At 41.0% G+C, this 20,733-nt stretch overlaps 1 protein-coding gene across 1 annotated transcript in view; it reads right to left on the reverse strand.

Annotated features, from left to right (window-relative positions):
• The window catches only part of faf1 (Fas (TNFRSF6) associated factor 1), a 68,260-nt gene that overhangs the window by 32,597 nt on the left and 14,930 nt on the right, over window positions 1–20,733 (reverse strand). Inside the window, exons 7-12 of the mRNA XM_058072940.1 lie at window positions 16,727–16,832; window positions 8,868–8,954; window positions 548–643; window positions 367–487; window positions 189–252; window positions 18–99 (exon numbers count right to left, since the gene is read on the reverse strand). Of these exons, the coding sequence (XP_057928923.1) occupies window positions 18–99; window positions 189–252; window positions 367–487; window positions 548–643; window positions 8,868–8,954; window positions 16,727–16,832 (556 nt within the window). The remainder of the gene's footprint in view (window positions 1–17; window positions 100–188; window positions 253–366; window positions 488–547; window positions 644–8,867; window positions 8,955–16,726; window positions 16,833–20,733) is intronic.

Raw genomic sequence — 20,733 nt, forward strand, 5'->3', positions numbered from 1 at the left:
TCATGTAGCTGACTTACCTCTCTGGCTTTGCCGTAGAAGGCCTCTTGAGATGCTGACTCCAAAGATCCAATGAAAAACATTGGGTGGTTCTCTCCATACCTACATTAGACACACAACAGAAACACAGTATATAAAATAATACCATATTGTTTCATGCTAACAGGTTTTGTAGTTGGGGTTGAACTCACCTTGAAGAAAATTCAGCAGTAAAGTGCAGTAAGGCATCAGCTTCATTCTCGCTATTCTCTGGCACTGAAATGATTTAATTTAATAGGATGGTCAAGTTAGAGATGTAGAGGGCTTGCAATGTTTCAGTACAACAGGACAGTTTTGTTGTTCGATTTGAGTGTTACAATGACCACATACTCATAGGCGTTTTCCGACTGGAGGAGCCCGTTCCAAACATCTCGGAATCGTCCACCCCAAACTCTGACGCATCTTCAAAATCATCTCCTTCGCTGTCACTGATCATGTGAACATCTGCACACTGTGAATGTAAATTTTGGTTTTAACGGATGTCTATGTCTGTGTGTATAAATATAAATACCTCTTCCTGGGGCACCTGGGCATTGGCTGGTGAGGACCTTTGACACACACTGAGGTGATGGCAAGGATAGTTGATCCCAGAGACGGCTAGCGTCATCTACGACATGAAATGCAGAGAAAAAAAGCTTAAGATACTTGGATCCCGAGGGACATTCAAGGCCACCTGAAAATATTTTAGAGGAATAACACTAGTTATTAATCTTAAATGTTTAATAACACGACCGCTCCGAGCCTTGGGGCCTGTACAAGAGCCATCGAAATCCTGACTTTGGGTGAGACTAAACACTGGACTGCACTAACTGGGGAATTCGCCTAGGATGGCTGCACGAAATCCATCTGTCAACCACTAAAGTCCCATTCACTGCTTTCTGGGAAGATAGATTTCTTTAATGTTCTTCCAGACCAACAAGAAGAACTGTGAAATGTTTATATATTTTGAGGTCAAAGACGTCTTTTTGAAAGTCACGATGAGCAATACAGTCATCTCTTTCTACATCGCGGTTTGAATTTCCCAGCTTGACTATAACATGGTTTATCAAACATATTGTATAATTTCTGGTTCATAAGCCTGTTCTTTTTTCTCACAATTTTAAACCATACAGTTTATATACAGTGATGCCGCTAATTTGTGGTTGCGTTCTGGTCTCAAGACATCCGCTGCGCTTTGGAGCGCCCTCATCATTAATGATGTGCAATACCACTTATTTCGTTTCTGATTTGATACTTGATATTTGAGGGTGATGAGGGGAGATTATGTTTAGTAGGCAATCGTTTTGTTTTTTTACCGTTAACCTGCACTAATGGGACACAAATAATCTTTACAGAGGTCTCTTAAAAGCTTTTTAAAATGCACAATTTTACATTCAAAAAACAATGCCAAACATATGAAATGGGGAAATGAACATTTAACATAATTCTACCTGTAGTGGACATCTTTTGGAAACTTTGGAGGCAAGCAACCTTCTTTGGACTCATAGCGGCTTATTTACAGCTTGTCGCACTCAATGACGAAATGCACTGGTAGGAGTCACCAACACAGAGGTTCCAATTGTTGTCCGGATGCCTTACATGTATGTGTGTTACAGGCTGCCGTAGTTAAGGGTGAACTGAGTATCGCTAACCAAGCAGGGGAATGCAAACTTTTAGCAAAAACTTGGGATGTTAACCGAAAAGCGCCTTAACCAGGGCAGACATTAACCGAGGTAACACTAACATCAAGACATCAGAGTAATTTACTTATTTAAATTTGAGTGTTTTTACTTCCCAGCAGGGCGATAAATTACGTTTCTGGTAGGATACTGATTAACCAGAAAAAAACATTTATTTAATTAAAAGTTTAAAAAATCTTTGACGTGGACACCAGCAGCGTATAGTCCGGTGCAGCCTATATATGCACAAATCTTTTTTTTCTTAAAATTTTGTGGATTACACAGACTCACTCTATAGTCCAGTGGTTATCAGTGGTTGAGTTAATTTAAAAGATGTTTTTTCAAACCTAAAGCAAAATTAACAGATTTTAGTCCATATACAGAAAGCGAGACCGAGTAAACAGAGTCTTGGGTGAGCACAAACACAACAAAATATGCTCAAGCAAACGTTTTTTTCAGTGAGGAGGCCCCAACTGTATTACATTCTCTGCAAGGTTCAGTGTACCACATTTCGAAAACCCCTGGCTTAAGTAAAACCAACAGATCTTGCCCAAATAAACTACAGTATTCAGTCATTGGCTGCTGCACCATCCCTCCTCAAGATAAATTGGTTATCAGTCATTTATTTTCAGTGTAAACTTGACAGACGGACCAACAGATGACTAACCAAACCTCTGCAAAATCTTAACCTCTGTAGATCAGGTGCAAAATGAAGACCATCTAATGGCAGTCTTTACTGAAACACCAATCTTTGGTCTAGGTTCACCTGCCACAGTCAAAATACTACAGACTAATGAGCTCCCAAATCCAAGGCCAGGCCTGAAAATGTCAACATTCAGTAGGGACTCATTACAGACGGTGTCTGTATGTAGGCTTTGACCCGAGGGACATCAACAATATGAGTGCTGCCATCGCACACAAAAAAAGACTGAAACCAAAGACGCCTATTTAAAAAAAAAAAAAGATGCGATCAGAGATTAATTTACAACATAATGTGGAACACATTGAGTCAATATTTCCTCAACAAGATAAAATCTCAATTGCCATCAACAAAATCCATTAAAAGCATAATTGGCCTTGCTATCATGGTATCTCTTGCAGCTTGAATGATACCATTGTTGGCATAAAATAACACTTTATTCACTGACATGTGCTCACTATAAAGAAAAGTGAACAAAAAAAGCCTTTCTGATAGAGTGGACTAAACAACATGTCCCGTGTCTTGACAAACAGATCCTCCAGCTCTTGATTGATGACATTTTTTTTGGACTCCCCTTTGTTTCATAACCCTCGGTTATTTTGAGAAGATTAAAATGATGTTTCACTGCATCCAACCTCAAAAGCAATGGCGTTTTGCAAGAGACCTTGCTTATGCAGCACTACAATCTGACTGCGCACAAAGACAGAACGCTTTTACTATGCCGTCATTTATGACAGTGTTAATATCTGACAGAAAAAACACTGAATCCACATTGTTGCCAAGATTTTGGCTTTTAAAGGCTGTGGTCTTTTGGTCAGCTGAGGGACAGCCTATTTCACTGTAAGATAATGAGCTTCCTACTGCTAATATATACAGTACTTCCCATTAATGCCACTCCAAATATATACTAAGAATACACTATATGCTTGATATAAAACCATAGGGATGCTGTACGCAAGCTTTTGCAAATTATTTACTTGATTGCTGTCATGTAAAGGTGCATGTAAAGGTGCTACCCCGGTGTAGAAAGAAACCAATAAAACATGTCAGATTGTGTTTCTTGTATGTTTACAATTAATTGCAAGTGTATTTGTCCCCAACCCACACACACACAGCGAGAATCCGAGGAACACCAATGAAGAACACTTAACTGGATTGGCTCATATTTGTAATTTAACTCCGGCCAAGGTAGCAGCGTGGGACAGATCTTTGGATTAATGTACATGTTCAGATGTAATTCTAAAAATCACCCAAAATGATCTTTGCAGCGATTTGAGAGGCAAACTGGAAGAATGAGTGAAGATGAGTCGGTGTTGAGGCAAACAAAGATATTACGAGTGTGTAAGGAAAAATAGTTTTTTTTTTTGCATAGTTCCCTCCTCGAGTGGCAATCAAATGTGAGAATCTTAACAGTGGCTGTCAAGGGGATCTCCATAAAGACTTTACCCACTACGCTCACAATGAGAGGCTTTGGTCTGAGGGCTTCATAAGCGTATAAATAAAGTTGATCACTTCCTCTTTCAAAAACAGCCTAGAGGCTTTGGTAGGGGCTAACATAGATGCAGAGAGCTGGTGGGGTGGGGGGGCTCTCTTCCTTGCTTTGACCCTGTGGCTTCTCCCGATGTTGAGGTACACAAGTGCAGCTTGGAGGCTCAGTGGTAAAATGTGGAAACAAGGCTGAAGCGCCGCAGGACATGAGGGGACGGGGTGATGAGGTTAACCCCCCCACCATCCACCGACTTCACCCCTCCCACCCCAAACTGGCCTCTCTCACATCTACACACAAAAAGACCTGGCTCCTCTTTTTTGGATTCTTTTAATTAACACTTGCATTGAGGGTCTAAGCATTCAGTGTCCGATACAGGAAAAGAATGTTCTCTCTCCCTCCCCCTCACTCCCCTCCGCTGTTACCGCTCCCCTTCAACTCTTTCTTCCCTTCTCTACTCTTCTTTTCTCCCTTCATTCTTCCCGTGTTTTAGTTGTTTTTTCTTTTCTTGTATATACAGTGTTTGGATTAGAGTACTTGGCAGGGAGTGTGAGATAATAACTGCTGACAGCTGCACTGATGGTAACTATACTTCACTGTCTTCCCATTTTTATTGATTGGATGGACATAGGAACTGTGACAAAACGTATATTTCAAAATGACTTCAATAAGATGGTATGAATCAAATGTGTTCACAATCTCCAAAAACACCTGTGAATGTTTTTATCTAATCTAACGTGTGGCATACTCACATTTCAGCAACCATTTTACTATATGATACTAAATGAGCTACTCATTTATGGAACATTTATTTGCATAGCTTATTTCAACTCAAACAAACTGAATATGCTTGTTTTTACCAGAACATTAACAAAATGATGGTAACAGTTCTTTCCTATCTTCCAGAATCAATGTGCACATGCACAGCATCATGGCATAGTCCAGTGCACAAGAAGGGAGGGGCAGCGGTTGAAACGCTAATGAAAGATTACACATTTTGATGTAGTCTTAAGCACATGAAGTAATACAAAAACAGTGTTGACTTTAAATTAAAAAAAAAAAAATTGAGGGCCCCTGGAAATCTTGCGTCTCCAGGCAATTGCCTATATTTGCCTCATGGTATGTCCTCCCTCGCTGCATGGCCAGGCAAATGAAGAGGAAAGCTTTCAATACAATACATACAAAAAAAACAATATGGCCATTTTACACAGAAAATAAAACAATGCAACAGAGGGAACTTGATACGAAATGTCACCTGAAGGCAGACAATCGTGCAAAGGAGAGGTCTCCTGAGCTTCCAGCTGAAGCATGTTGCTATGGAAACCAAGCCCCCCCACCCCCCCCACCACCACCACCACAATAAAACTTTGATTTCATAGGCCACTGTCAGGTAGAGGATTCCATTAATGGAAGGTAGGAAATGGAGAGAGGAGCTGGCCTACACGGCGAAGCACCTCTTGGGCTCTGCAGCATTAATACATTAGCAAACACCATGAAACACTACATAAATGTCAGCAATTACACACTTGGAGGTAGGATGTGTCTTGGTGGGGTTTGAGGCTTTAAAGGCTGTGGGGATGTAATAAAAGGGACATGCCAATCACTCATACGGGCATGGAGGAAGCGCTGCCAATCATAATGACTTGTGAAGCCTGCACGGAAAGTCTCCCAAAGGCAAATAGAGCAGACCCACACACACACACACACGCACACACGCAATATAACACAGCAAACTGAATAAACTGTTGTTGAGTGATACATGAGTATTATCCATCCCGATCTGATTTCAAGTACCCAGAGGACCTTGAATATCTCTGAGCACAATAAACAATGAAACACACTCAGTAGACAGTATTGGGGAAGGTGACGCAACACAAAACTAGCTTGTTCCTCTGAAAGGCGAGCATTTCTCTCTGACAAACTCATTTCTGAAACTCCAAGAATATATGACACAGTTTCACACACAGTGGCACGACTCCTCAGCCTTCAGTCAGGCAACACCACTGCTGCTTGCTGCAGCTAAAAAAATATAACTACCGTATTTTCTGCATGCTAAAAGATATTACGAGTCAGGCAACGGTAGAAAAACATTGAGTTTAGCTGAACTTTATTATACTATTTAACAATACACTAATTATATTTTTAATTCATATTTTCCCACAAATCCATCAAAGTCCTCATCTTCCATATCTGAATTGAAAAGCCGGGCAATTTTGCCATCAAACATGCCAGGTTCCCTCTCATCATTGTCAGAGTAAGTCTCGTTGTCAGGTGGCTGTTCAGCAATGATGTAGGCAATGATATCTTGGTTGGAATTCTTTTGTTAATCCCCCTGCAATGATGATGATGGCATGCTCAGAATTCATTTTCTTCACTTGTTTTTTTACAGTAGCGGAGCGATTGGCGCAATGTTGTTGTGCAGCCCCAGAGCCGTGGCGGACGTTAAGCATACTGCAGTATTACGTATTGTTCTCTGATTGGTTTATCGCTGCCACTGTACGTATTACATCCCTGTGTCAGTGGGAAATGGTCCGACAGTAAAGCTGCGCGCTTACCCGAGACGCACACATTTTTTACAGATTTTGAAACTCGGACTCACCGGATTATAAGGCGCATTGTCAATTTTTGAGAAAATTAAAGGCTATTAAATGTGCCTTTATAGTGCAGAAAATACGGTACCTTAGGAGTTTGATGCAACTGACACAGCTCTGTTGTAAAGGCTATATTGGAGTTCAATACTCAAGCCTAGACACTGTGTGAAATAGGCACAATTCAAACACACACACACACAAATGTAAATCCAAGAAGGCAAACACAGTAATAAAACACAATTAAAACAAGGGGAAGTCAACTTAAGTGGTAATCAATTCCACTGCAGGCGAGCTGTTATGTGTTGAGCGAAACGTAATCTGGGGCCTCTGAGCCACCATGTTTATTGGCCCAAACCCCGGGAGATGAGACTGGGCTAATGAGCTAGACACTAACACTGGCTCCCAACCCACCTACTTGGCCGGCCAAGTCCTGGGCTTTCTCTGTTAATACCTTCAGACGTTTCAATAAGGGGACTGAGGCTGAAGCAGAGGCCATTATTACACTTCTGTCTCTCTGCTTTTTAATATCTCCTCGTCCAGCAGACACAGACGCTGCGTTGGGAGTACTAGCCAGGTGGTGAACAGGCTTAAGAGGCCTCGACGGGGTGCAATTATACAGTGCATCAGGAAGGTGTTCATGGCGCTTTACTTTTTCCACATTTTGTTATGTTTGAGTCCAATTTTAAATGGGAATTTTTGTTGTCAAAACAAAAAATTCAACCCATAATAACAATACAAAAAAAAGGTATTTTTGAAATGTCCATGTTTCATGTCCATACATGAAAGTAAGCTTACAAAATCTTTACTTGATACTATTAATTGACTTCCATCTATGAAATGTATGAAACGTATATTTATATATGCAAAAACATCCTCCTCGCTTTGTCCGTGATTCAGAATTTTGGATGACCTTTAAAAAAACAATCTGAAACTGTGGTTAAGTTGTCACTGTGGCTGTCAGGGGGAAAAAAGACGCCAAGTCAATAGCAATCCTTCAAACTAAACAACAATCCCATAGATCTAAAGGGAAAATGTTAGCTCAGGGTGACGCAAAGACTATGTGCACAGTGGCGGCATAATGTAGCATGATAAAACAGCCCTTACGATTAGTAAGGGAACACATAGACTGTCAAAGACAGGCTGAAACAAAAAGGGTCAGAGGTTCCTTAAGGTTCTGCTTCTGATCAGCTTGACTGTGGAGGATGAATGGCTGGGGAAGAGCGACCCCAGGATGAGTGAGGTCAGCCGGACTCAATGATGTGAGCTGTAATGTCCACAGATTGAGGTCATGGGATGGGAACAGTCTTTGACATCTTAATTAGCTTCTGACAGACGGCTTTGCTATGGCACAGTTCCGATACCATTTGCAAGTATTAAAAGTAGTATTACTCAATTGCGGGTAACCCATGCACTCGTTGGGGCAACTGTTATCTATAAGACTACTGTTTTGTATTCAAGCACTTGTGAGTATGACCTATAGAATGCTATACATGTTAAAGCAGGGATCGCTACTTCAACTTAACTGGGGGAAAAGACTTGATCAAATTATATTAACAGTACAATAACAAGCAACAGTATAGGAATGAGAAAAACAGACCCACTTGCTTCTTCGAGTACCTGGGGTGTAGTTATATCTACAATTTAGTGGTGGCTAGACAAAATATAGCGAGGGTTTGAGGTGGTGAGTGAAGTGTTTCAACCCAATTTTACTCACCACTGACAGAGGTTGGTCATATTTTCTGTTTTGTAATATTTTCTAATGAATTCTTGTCATCCCATGAGAGTTTCCTGTGTAACACTGCTTCAAATGCACTGCGAGTTTGGTCATTTTAAACTTAAGTCCGGTGCCAGCATGACAAACTTGTGCATGGCGTGCGTTTCACTCAGCTGAAACATCTTTTTCGGACTAGCCACGGACAACATCACTCCACAATTAACAAGTTAGCACATCATCACAGTCAAGTTGGCATTCACGCTCCCTCAGTGAAGCTCCTCATTCCCAGCAGCACTCCTGACCGGGTTGTGCCACAGACACTTGACACCATCTGAACCACTTGGGGTGTACTCACCTTTGTTGCCAACAGGCAGCATGTTCAGTTATTTTGAGGGGATGGTAAATTTAGAGTTATACAAGCTGTACAATGACTACTTTACATTGCATCACAGTATTATTGTTATTGTTGTCCCATGAAAAGATATGATGAAATATTGTCCGTAATGTGAGCGGTGCACTCACTATTGTGAGGTAATGTATTTGCAAAGTGTTAGAATCTCCACTTTCAATGTAGATGAGGGGCCAAAGCAGTAAGATTGAAGAGCAAACTTTAATAATATAGCTTGTGTGTGTGTGTGTGTGTGTGTGTGTGTGTGTGCGCGCACGCGTGCATGTTTCTTACACAGTCATCAGATGCTGATGCAGGCCATCCTTCCCACTGTTGATACCGGACTGGGATGTTGGTTAGGTCTGAAATGTTCCTCTTCACCTGAAAACAGAAGACAGGACAAATCATGACTGTGTGTCAAGACAAATGGTAAGTAATAGTAAAATTTGCAAAATTAAATGATGCGGTCAGAAAGAGTAAGTAATTGTGTATAAATAAAAGAGTAATTAAAGAGAGTACAATGAAGGGCTGCATTCAATAATCCTATGTCAATGTGCAGGAAAACAAACAAAGAGGCAGAGAACGAAGGAGGAGATGAGTCAAAGGAGGGATGCACTGTATAGAGGAGAAAAAAGGGGGGGGACAGTGTTTTCCGCATTCCTCAGATGCCACGGCTAATGCCCTGTATCAACAGCCACACGTTCTGAAATGAACAGTATTTCTCTCCCCCCATTCATGCGCGGCTGGTGTATCGGCATCAATTAATAACATTCCATTCTTTAAAAGAGTTAGCAACCGGCAGCGCCTGTCCAAAGGCTGCCGCGCTGCTCCATCCAGCACCCTTGTTGCTTTAAAGCCCTCACGCCAGCCTGATGTGCGCCAGCCGAAGGTGATCAAAGTTCGTCGGCGTCTGAGCGGCGGCGGCCCATGGATTCTGCGGCATTCATTTAGCGGTATCCACAGATTTCAGTGTCCGCGGGGCTGGACACTGATGTTACAAAAACTGTCCATTGTAAGACGAAGAGCCTTCTACCCACAGGATCAAATCCTATGTTTGGAAAGCGTATTGAGAAGAGATGGATCCTCGAGCGTCTGGTCATGCAAGTGGAAACTCAAAGAACACTACAAAACATGTCAATGTCAATGGCTCCCAGCTGAAAAACACAGAATTATGAAGGCTATGGGGACAAAGTTTCCACTTGGGGGCTTGGGCCAACAAATTTTGGTGTGACCTCCACAACACTATAACTAGCACAGTGCTCAAAAACCACATTTACAAAAACAATAAGGCAGTTTTGATCTATTTAACAATGTTATGTGGTTGTAGTGGGCGAGTGGTTAGCACGAAGGCCACACAGCTAGGAGACCCGAGTTCGATTCCACCCTCGGCCATCTCTGTGTGGAGTTTGCATGTTCTCCTTGTGCATGCGCGGGTTTGCTCCAGGTACTCTGGTTTCCTCCCACATTCCAAAAACATGCGAGGTTAATTGGTGACTCCAAATTGTCCATAGGTATGAATGTGAGTGTGAATGGTTGTTTGTCTATATGTGCCCTGTGATTGGCTGGCGACCAGTCCAGGGTGTACCCCTCCTCTCACCCGAAGACAGCTGGGATAGGCTCCAGCATGCCCGCAACCCTTGTGAGGATAAGCGGTAGAAAATGAATAAATTAATGAATGTGGTTGTAGTTTGGTGTAGAACCACACAGCATTAGAACTGTGTGTAATACTCAACTGTCCAAAATATGAACACAAATCTCACTGTTGCAGTGCAGGTGGTATATGTCACTGCAAACTACCAGAACAATTGTAAATTATTTAGTTTAGTAACATGTGCGAGTGTGTGTGTTTAAGCTACCAGTCTCTGTCTAAAACGCGGTTATTTTGCATTGGCACCCTCAAGACAACAGGCACTAAAAAAGAACACTAATAAACGAGTGGCAAAATCCACCCATTGTCCATTGGTCGTAAACCCCTCACCACACGGCGATGAGCGTATTCTCACTCTCAGGATGGCGGGCCCTGAGTTCAGCGGGTGGCCAGTGTTATTACAGAGTGTAATATCTATGTTTGATCAGCCGGACTACAGGGATTTGACTGACCGCCTAGCCACTCGATGAGAAGAGGGGTAAAGGGAGGAAAGGAGAGGCATAAACACTAGTAATGAAGAGACTGGAGTCAAAAGGTTAAAGCAGCCTGAGAGAAACAACAAACTAATGCCCACTGCGGAGAGTGTGGAGGTGAGAGGTGGTGATGGAGGAGAGTGGAGACAGAAATTGAAAGGAACCTAGCAGAGGACAAGCCGACTTATGTGGGAAGGGAAAAAAAACGGTGGACCTGCACACCTGCAAAAACTTTGCCAGTGGCTCACAATTACCCTTAATGACAATTTAAGAGCGTAATTACAAATCACTAAGACACCCTTATAAAACAAAGACTACAAAGTATGTGTACTCATAGTAAAATGATGCTGCAGCACCTTAAAGGTGAGCATACATTAGCCTGCATCAAACAAATGCTAACAACATTGTCTAATGCTGCCCCCTGTCTGCCATCACAGTCATCTAAATGATGACTTGAGAATTATGTTTTTATTTTTCTACTTGCAGTGACTAATGTCATATTAGTTTTACAATATATTTAATGATTAAAATTGGCCTAATGAACTAATACTGTAACATTTTAATAATGTAAATGAAAGTAAAATCAGACAACCTTACTGCTAATATTTATAGAAGATTAAGCACTGAGTTAAGGACATTAGCTAAATTTGGAAATGTATTGCCAACACCATTCAAATCTAACTGCTGAGCTTAGACAATGGTGAGGGAAGAGAAATTTCTGGAGAACACTGGTAAGTCGTGGTGAGCGTCTCACAGCAAATTTAATGATCTGATCATTGTAAATGCCAATTGCCTGTGATCCCTGGCTGGAAGCAAATCAAAGAGTTTCTGTTAAGAGTCACAAGCTTTCTCCCTCGTGTTCGCTTTCTTCGGCTCCCCGAGGCACCAGATGTCTTTCATTCATTTTTTTTTTAGCCAGCCTTCCTTTTCTCAGCCCTGTAGCCCTGTCAGCTTTCGATTCATATATGGCTTCCAGGTGCAAAGAAGGAATGGGCAAAGAAGGAATTGGGCCCCAGGCCCAACCCTGGGGGGGCAGCAGAAGAGAGAAATCCCCAGGACAACGGGTCTGGTCACGGACAACTCAGGTCCCGGCAGCCATCTCTATTCTACCCTCTGCTTCCATGGCAAACATTTGCTCTACAGCTTAGCTCACATGCTAGCCAGCTACTTACCCCCACGCTCTTGTCTAGTAATGCCAATCAGAGTCTACCGAGCTCAGTACTCTAGACATCCAAAAGAAAGAAGTTAGAGAGGGGACACTGGGAGACATGGAGAAGGCACAGAAAAGGAGGGGTAAGGCCAGTTCCCTAAGAGCCACAAGGCAAAGCCAGAGCCCTTATGCAAAGACAAACAAAAGACAGGACCGTCCCTATTGATATGCACATGCAGGCACTGTCGGTAAGTTTTCAGTGTAGACACAAGGGGGGCGGGCAAGAGAAGGGTGTACTGTAGTGGAGTCCATATGTGTTTGTGACTGGACACAGTATGAAGACAAAGGGGAAACAGTTTGAAGAGAAAAGGGAGCCAGGCTGGCAGAATATGGTGTTAATTGTTGCGCTCTCAAGTTTTAGAGTGGGACAAATAAACTCCTTATCACAACTTTAGGACTTGTTGAAAAATTGCAAGTATTTACATTTTCATTCATTCATTTTCTACTGCTTTTTCCTCACAAGGGTCGCGGGGGTTATTTACATTTTATTTAACGATATTCTAAGTAGAGCTTCAAAACACAAAAAGAACGAACAAGAGTAAAACAAAAAATGTGAGTGATTTTGCAAACAACCATGAAAATAAAATAGCTGTTCTTCAGCTGATCAACAGTTTAGACCATAGCGCAAGAAATTCTATTTTGAAAGAAGACTTAATCGAGTTAATTGGTTTGGGCTTGCTTGATATCAGTGTTTATAGAGACTAGTAGGAATGTTGCTCCAGGTGCTGAAGATGGATTCACGAAGGGCATCCACCTAGCCACATCCCGTTTGACACCCCTGCACAATCTGAAACTCCATTGTGCCATTGAAGGAAAAAGCACCCCGGATCATGATGATGCCCCCTCCACCGTACCATGTACCACAGAGGTTAATTTTTTTTCTCATCACACAAATAAAACATTCATCCACATTTCCCATGTTTATGTGCAAAACGGGCAATTTTGCAGCGTTGAAGGAAACTAGGCCTTTGAAGATGCTCATACAACCCTTCTCTCAAGGTTATTGGACTGCATTTGGCACCCGTAACAACCTTCATTTGAGCCGAGGATCGTCCCGTCTGGCTCAGAACCAGCTTTTTGTTGTTGTTGGGGTTTTGGTTTTTTTTTTGCGTTTACCACTTATCACTGTCATTTTGTGTTCAATCTCAGCAGCAATGGCATGTTGCAAGAGAACTTGCTTGTAAAGCTCAACAATCCAACCACATTTTTTGCCTCGGGCACACTTCACAGAAAATTCTATTGAATATAAATTTGTTGCCAAGATTTTGTCTTGGCAAGGCTGTGGTCTTACATTTTTAACCAGCGGATAGATAGCCCATTTCAGGTTAATGGTTGTTTGCAAGAAATTGCTTACTCAAAAAGTTTTGTCTCACTACCAAATCTTTCTTTATGCACTTAGAACCTCTTTAAGATCCATTAAAGCAAAACATATTTACTTAGAATGTCTTTGTTTTTGTCATACATAGACTATTTCAATACAAAATCAGCCTATTTTGTGTTAATTTCGACTTGAAAATGATTACAAATAGCTAATGTCACTGGATTCACTCTTGGAAAAAAGGAATACAAACTTAGTTTTTTGTCACTGATCTAATGACATATATATTTTTAGCAGACAGTAACAAAGAAAAGCAGTTCAATGCTGAATGTAGGAAAACATTTGATTCCTTGCAGCCTAATGAACAAACTCAACTATTTGAAGCCTCAACAGTCTGACCAATTAAATACAATCCATCGCAATCTGGAAGTAAATATTGTCTTTGTCGGTTTATCTTGTCTTTGTTGTCTTGTCTTGAGGGGAAAGGAGAAAAAAATGCCCCAATTTAGTTGTAGCTTTTTGTGTACGAGTTGAGGGAAGTGTCATATGCTGCTTTGGTATGGTAATATGTGTGGGTTTTTCTGTTTCCCCTGAAAAATGTGTGTGTGGACATATATAGCTTATTATTTATGCACATATTGACCCCAATCAGTCTGAAAACATTTTCAAATGTCATAAAAATGTTGCACTGCGCTTTATTTTGATAAACATGCAGCAGATTCGCCTGTTTGCCCTGTTGGCACTTGTGCATGCGTGATCAGATAAAAGTATGCATCTTGTGTTGATGTTCACTTTGTTCCTCATTATTGTGAGAATTTAAAAAATATCCGTAAAATGTAGACACCTCATAACAGGCTAGGCCGGTGTGTGATCAGTCTCATTTCACTTTCTGGCATCTATGCTTTACACATTTTGCCTGGCTCTCATCGGCTCTCTGGGGCCACTTTGCAAGCTCATTTTGTCCCACGGGCGAGCCACAAGTGGCCATCACATTTATGCTAACTTACTTTTTAACAATATTTGCTTTGCCTCTGACTACTTTTAAGTGTGTTATTCTAACTCAATGCTAGTATTTCATGACAAACGAACACACTGGACATGTGCTTTGTAATACAAATTTACACGTACAATTAAATTACAAGTACAATTTAAATGTTGGCAGGCACATAAAACACAAATTGCTCACCTCTCTTTTTGTCAAAGTAGATTTAATAATGCTGCAAGTTGGATATACCTGCAGCATTATTATTTGAGTTTATTTAGTTATTTTATTTTGTTAACTCCTATTTTGAACAAAAAATTCATTTCCCATGTATTCGTAAAACTAAAAAAGCCATCACATTAGGTTTGTTTCAAAATAGCACAATATTTTGTCTTTTTGTACTTTCACATAGTACTATTGGACTAACAACAACAACAAAAATAATAATAATACAACATATTTACGTATGTATGATAACTATGTATTTGTGTATTACATATTAAATGTTTGACTCCACTCATTACCTATCGACATAGTGATAACATCATGGAATTCAACAAAAAAACAAATACGTTCAGCTAAAGAGTAAATGTAAAAGAGGGCATAGTCAATATGGGACAAGTACAGCTATGCAAGTTAAAGTTCTGGGCCTCCTATTCTCTCCAAAGGTCCCCTGAAATGCCTAAAGACAAGCAAAAGACCACAACATGGAGGCAAGTTAAAGCCCACATTGTCCCAGCACATTTCCCTATGGCTTCTTACGGCACCCCCGCCACGTCGGCAGCCCTTAGCCAACTTTCTGGGACCATAGTTTTCCCCCTCCCACACTGCAGGGAACCCTCCCCAGTGTTTGTAATCGCAGTAGAAACACTTAAGGTTCACAGTGGGTGCTCATCAAAACCATCTGGCTGATAAGAAGAGGAGAGGAAGATGACAAGCGAGGAGGAGGAATAAGAAAGAGCAAATAAGAGAGAGAGCCAGGAAACCGGGGAGGCAAGCTGACTCCCGTCCAGCTCAGATGCTGGTTATACTAATCTGGTCAATTAGCATCATTACAAGCACGGCTTACTTGCCAGATTATTATCAGTGTAATAATCTTCACGCTCATCAAGGAGGAAGGCCATGTAGTGGCTGCTGTGAGCAAGCAACAACTTCCTATTATGAATGAAAAGAAGTTTCGGTGGTGTTTTATGGTGGTCTCATGAAAATACGGCAAGATACTGCAACTATTACATGTCATCATCACTGTAAATGTTAATGAGGGATTCATAGTCAAAATTTGTATCCCAATGGCAGCATTGTAAGCTTGCTGAAATACACTTTTTTCTTGTGTTACAATGCACAGAAAAGGGAAAGAAATATGTGTTCATGTTTCACATAAGGATTGTGAATAATGGGCAAAATTCCCCCCCAAAAAGTGCAGTTCCCCTTTAAGTAAGTGGTGTGCCTCCATTTAAGACTACTGATTCCACTTTGAGCACTGTCCCAAAGGCTCTGTGTGCAATGGCTCCCTAACTTTATAGTTGCTTACCCCTTCAGACTAAACAAATTGTAAACAAATTGCAATAAGTCAGTGACAACACAACAGAACGCAAAATGCAGTTTTTAAACGGACCTTATTATTATGAAAAATCCATATGGCTGTGTGTGAAAAAGTGATTGTTCCCTGCCTGACCAAGTTAAGGACACCAAAAGATCCTCAAAAACTAGAAAAAAGTCAGGAACAAATGAGAAAGAAAGTAATTGAGATTTATCAAACTATAAAAGGTTTCTGAAGCTTTGGGACTCCAGCCAATTAAATTGAGAGGCATTATTCAATAATGGCAAAAAAAGGAACAGCAGTGAACCATCCCAGCAGTGATCAGCCAACCAAAAATACCCCAAGAGCGCAGTGATGACTCATCCAAGAGGTCACAAAAGACCCCACAACAACATCCAGAAAGCTGTAGGCCTCACATGCCTCAGTTCAGGTCAGCGTTCATGTCTCCACCCTTAGAAAGGCACTGGGCACAAAAATGGCCATAGCAAAGTCAAAAGACCAAAACCGCTGGCTCATCCCTATTTTGTCAGAAAGTATCTTTTCCACTCGCGACCAAAGTCTTATGTGTTAGCTGTTAACACTCTATTTTTGACAGCCCTAAAATATATATATGTGTAGACTACTGATCAAAATTTCAAGATTACTTAAAATTATTTGTTTTTAATTTAAGAAAAAGTTGTCTTATGAGAACAGAGCAGCCACTAGCAGACTTGACTTAAACTGCATGGTGGAGGAGGCTGTACAGAGCCACAGCTGTGAGAGTAATTATGTGCTTGGAAATGGGATCATTTGTGATGAATAATGAATACATGGCTGAGATAGACTAGCAATGTTAGTCGAGCAAATGGAATGAAAGCTGCATGCGTGATGGGAAACCAGAGCACTAGAATGTTACATATGTAAGCGTCCTCGCATGCAAAAGGTGCTTAGTTAATATTTACAAGGGCTTTCTGATTCCATCAATGTTCTTTTTTTAAAATACCTCTTGTATGGTTCTGGATCCAGGGAAGTTTAGGTTGTAGTCCCTTTGGGCCTCGTGGTGACTGATGACCAGCAGGAAGTTCTGGTTTAGCGAGTCTGGGAGAGCACTTGACAAGAAAAAAAATGGTTATAGCAGGACATATTGCTATTGAAAATGAAGTAAATTAAATGAAGTACACATAAGGGATTAATGGAGAAAAAATAATAATGGGAGTACACTGTATGAAACCTGATTTAGATCAGCAGCAGATTGTACAATACACCTTCATAGGTACCCACCTTGTGCACATGCTTAAAATTCTGCCATTCAAAAGCACAAATTAGTACCAAAAAGTATCAAATTAGTACTAAGTAACAAATGTCCAACAGATAGATCAAGGAAAACATCAGCAGTTAATATGAGAGTTGTAAAAAAAAAAGACCCTATGACATCAGTTAGTGACATCAGCAACAACAGATATCACCATCTACTGTCCAAAGAATACTTCATGAACAGGAGTACAGCTACAGCTACACCGGAAGATGCGAACCACTCTGAGAGAAGAATAGAAGGCCAGACTGGGATTTGACAAAAAGTACAGAAATTTGCTTACATTTTTTTACACAGTACTTTACTTATGATTTAGAGTTTGACACATCTCCCAACTTTTTTTGTCAAATTCCAGCCTAACCTTCCTATTCTTGCTAATGAGTGGTATAGCCATCATCATTTTTATTAAGTTTTCTATGAACAGTAGCCCTTTATACCTTTTATTCCTGCCCTCTGGATGTTGTTGCTCATGTCAAAACAGTTTTAATAGGGTGTTTACAACTCTCACAATGTTTCTTTTATCAACTACTGATGTTTTCCTTGGTCTACATGTCCGACATCTGTGACCTGATTACCAAGATACGTACCAAACAGGGAATTTTGTGTGTCATTACACCTCTAATCTAAATAAATAATAATTTTTTAATAATTTGGCAATGTATTTTGAAAAATGTGTTACCATTATTTTGGATAGCCATAATTCTTACTATGACCTAGTACAGGACAAGCTGAAACTTGTTCATAAGTGATATATTGCCGGTCCTGACGGAGTTGTGTGCCTTCCTCTGGGGAATCGGCACCCACTTCACAGGTTATGTCTTAACAAGCCTGGCCAGAGTTCCACTCATCACAGCAGGCTATATCGAACAGGCTGACACAAACCAAAGGAGATCTGTCATCATCCATGAGTACTTGATAAATCCTTCCTTTAAGTTTTTCCATGTAGTGCGAGGAACTCGAGATGCACATGGAGGTAGTACATGTAAATTGCACTGTGTGAACAAATGGCTTGCAAAATCAAAAAGGTAGATATACTTTAGAGTAGTCAGTGTACAGCCTGTATAGCTACACTATCCAATGAAAATGACTGAACTTTTGATTCTGAGGTGCAGCATGATCCCCTCCCTCGTGTGTACTCACTGTTGTGAAATACTATAGTTATGAAGGTGTGCAATTAGGCCTAGGTCTGCACATTTCTGAGTGCCACTGTTTTTTAAGTAACTTATGGAGGGACTACAAGAACCCAGTATATGGAGTAGCCATAATGCCAAAGCAGACACTTTTGTGTCTCACAGGGAGGAGGAGACAGAGACGGAGGAGGCGGTGGTGGGGAATCAACTTTTGGAAGCTTCATTTACAAAGAGCTGTGAGGTTAAGTAGCGTTTTGAGCAAACGCTGGGTTTGTGCGACTGAATATCAATGGGAGGCTTAAGGGCCGAAGCAGACACTTAATCAGGGCTCAGAACCAAAGTAGAGGAGGAAGACTTGGAAGAAAGCGAAGGAGGGGGGAATTAATATGTAGCATACACATTAATTATGCAATCACACCCTTAATCTGAGCAGATCTGGACGAGCTTATGCTAACAGAAGCTCAAATTTACTGTAATGACAGCATATTTACATTGACTAAAACTAGGGAATCAATATGTAAATGTAATGTTTGTTGTAGCTAGCTGAGAAGGATTGGAAATGTGTGGCGAAGGATGGGAAGGATGGATGCATATGTAATGGGGCTGAGCAGGACGATGAGAGAGAATTGTGTGCCTAACAGCGAGAGAGGGTGAGAAGGGGAGCCAGCATATATGGTAGGGGTAGGGCCACATAAATAAGGATATAACTAATATCATGATTATGTTTGGACACAATCCTGAGATACTGCTGGCAGGCAACTCCACATCTAAACACACTGAGATAGAGGGTAAACTGACTGAATGTGTTACTCTGTCCTTCCAGCAAGGAGGGATCATCAGGAGGCTATGGCAGCCTGATGAGACATGTGGTGTTTGCCTGGGTGGAGTTCTGTTCAACATTTAGCTCGCTCATTGTATTCTATGGTAAAATATAGAAGAATAATGGCCTTTACTAGTCACGTATACAGAGGTACAAGCACTCATCCGTACATATTCAACATATGTATCATATAAAATATGATGTGGGTAGACAGGACATGATGACTGGGCGATAAAAGGGAGAGAGCAACAACAAGCATTTGTAATAACTTGGAAATAATTTTGGCCCATTTGTCTTGGCCCAGAGATGTTGTAATTCAGCCACATGTGAGGGTTTTCCAGCATGAACCACCTTTTTAAGGTCATGCCACAGCATCTCAATAGGATTCAGATCAGGACTTTGATTTGCCCACTCTTTCTTCAGCTATTCAGAGGTGGACTTGCTGGTGTGTTTTGGATCATTGTCTATTTACGTGATGACAGTTCTTCCAGTGAATAGTGTAGTGAATAAAGAAAGCTTGCATGTGGGCCGTCTACTTGAATACACATAGTATAAACAAAAATATGACACGGTTGTTTCAGCTTGCAGATTCACACACTCCTCGTACTGGAGCTTGTGCCACATTTTCAGGTGATAGTAAGGTAAGATTTGTAGTGCTTCCGCGCTTGCCAGTCACTGTTTATGGCACACTGTACATATAATTACATTGTATTGCTTATCTGATGCCCTGAATCCTACGTGAGTAAGTCCTAAGTAAGTTACTTTACTGACCAGTTCCTTCACCGCTGACGTTGTCACTTCACAGAATGGGGTGGCACAGATGCACCGCTCAGTGACGCTTACACACAGTGATGAATGGGACCTGAGCGTCTAGCCATTAAGATTTATAGTGCAAATCCAATCTATAGCAATGTGAATGGCATGTTTTTTTAGATTGTAGTTAAAAGAGATATTAATACAGTAGTAATATCGATTATATCGCCCAGCGATCCCAACTTGTCAACTCTCTGACAAATCAGGCTACTTTTTCCTGGCGTCGTTGGGGAGTTTTCTGGTATTTGGGCATTTAAAAGCGAAAGTACTTGGTGTGTTGTCACTGAGCAGCAGCGGTTGTCCTGAGACGTCCACCCAGTCCCCAAAGCAGTCACGAGCCGTACAGCTACCACTACACACTGCATAGTAGAGATCTACGCATGCCTACTGGGGTGGATCTCACCCAGTTTTACAGAGCGGGGTCTAAAACATAAAGACAAGGACTTTGTGAAATGTTTTCTGATCAAATCTCTCTCTTTTTAGACATCAACAGTGCCCCGAATATTTGAACCTCAATAGTCTGGAAAGCACTAAAAGCATCTGAGGCTCCCTCCAAAGTTATGCTAAACTAAGGATTTCCAGCTTCCACTTATATCTTCCCAACAGACCTTAGATTTGGGTAAACCACCAAGGAAAAATCACCTGGCACAGGCGGCTTTCCTAGTAAGTCTATGATGTCATTGGGAATAGTCACATCAGTCAACAATATGTCATCATTAAGATACAAGCAACCTTAAAGGTTAATTTATGCCTTTCATTCTCTATATGTATTTATATGCAGGGTCTATTTCGGTTAGCATCAGATATTCTGGAATAGATTAATGACGGCAGGTTCCACTGTATATCCAATGCAGGAAATTCAATCCCACGTGTACTAAAATTACTACAACAATTTTCAGATTACAAATTGCCATTTTCCTGCACTGATAGGAGTC

This window comes from Doryrhamphus excisus, chromosome 5 (assembly GCF_030265055.1).
Source record: "Doryrhamphus excisus isolate RoL2022-K1 chromosome 5, RoL_Dexc_1.0, whole genome shotgun sequence".
Lineage (NCBI taxonomy): Eukaryota > Metazoa > Chordata > Actinopteri > Syngnathiformes > Syngnathidae > Doryrhamphus > Doryrhamphus excisus.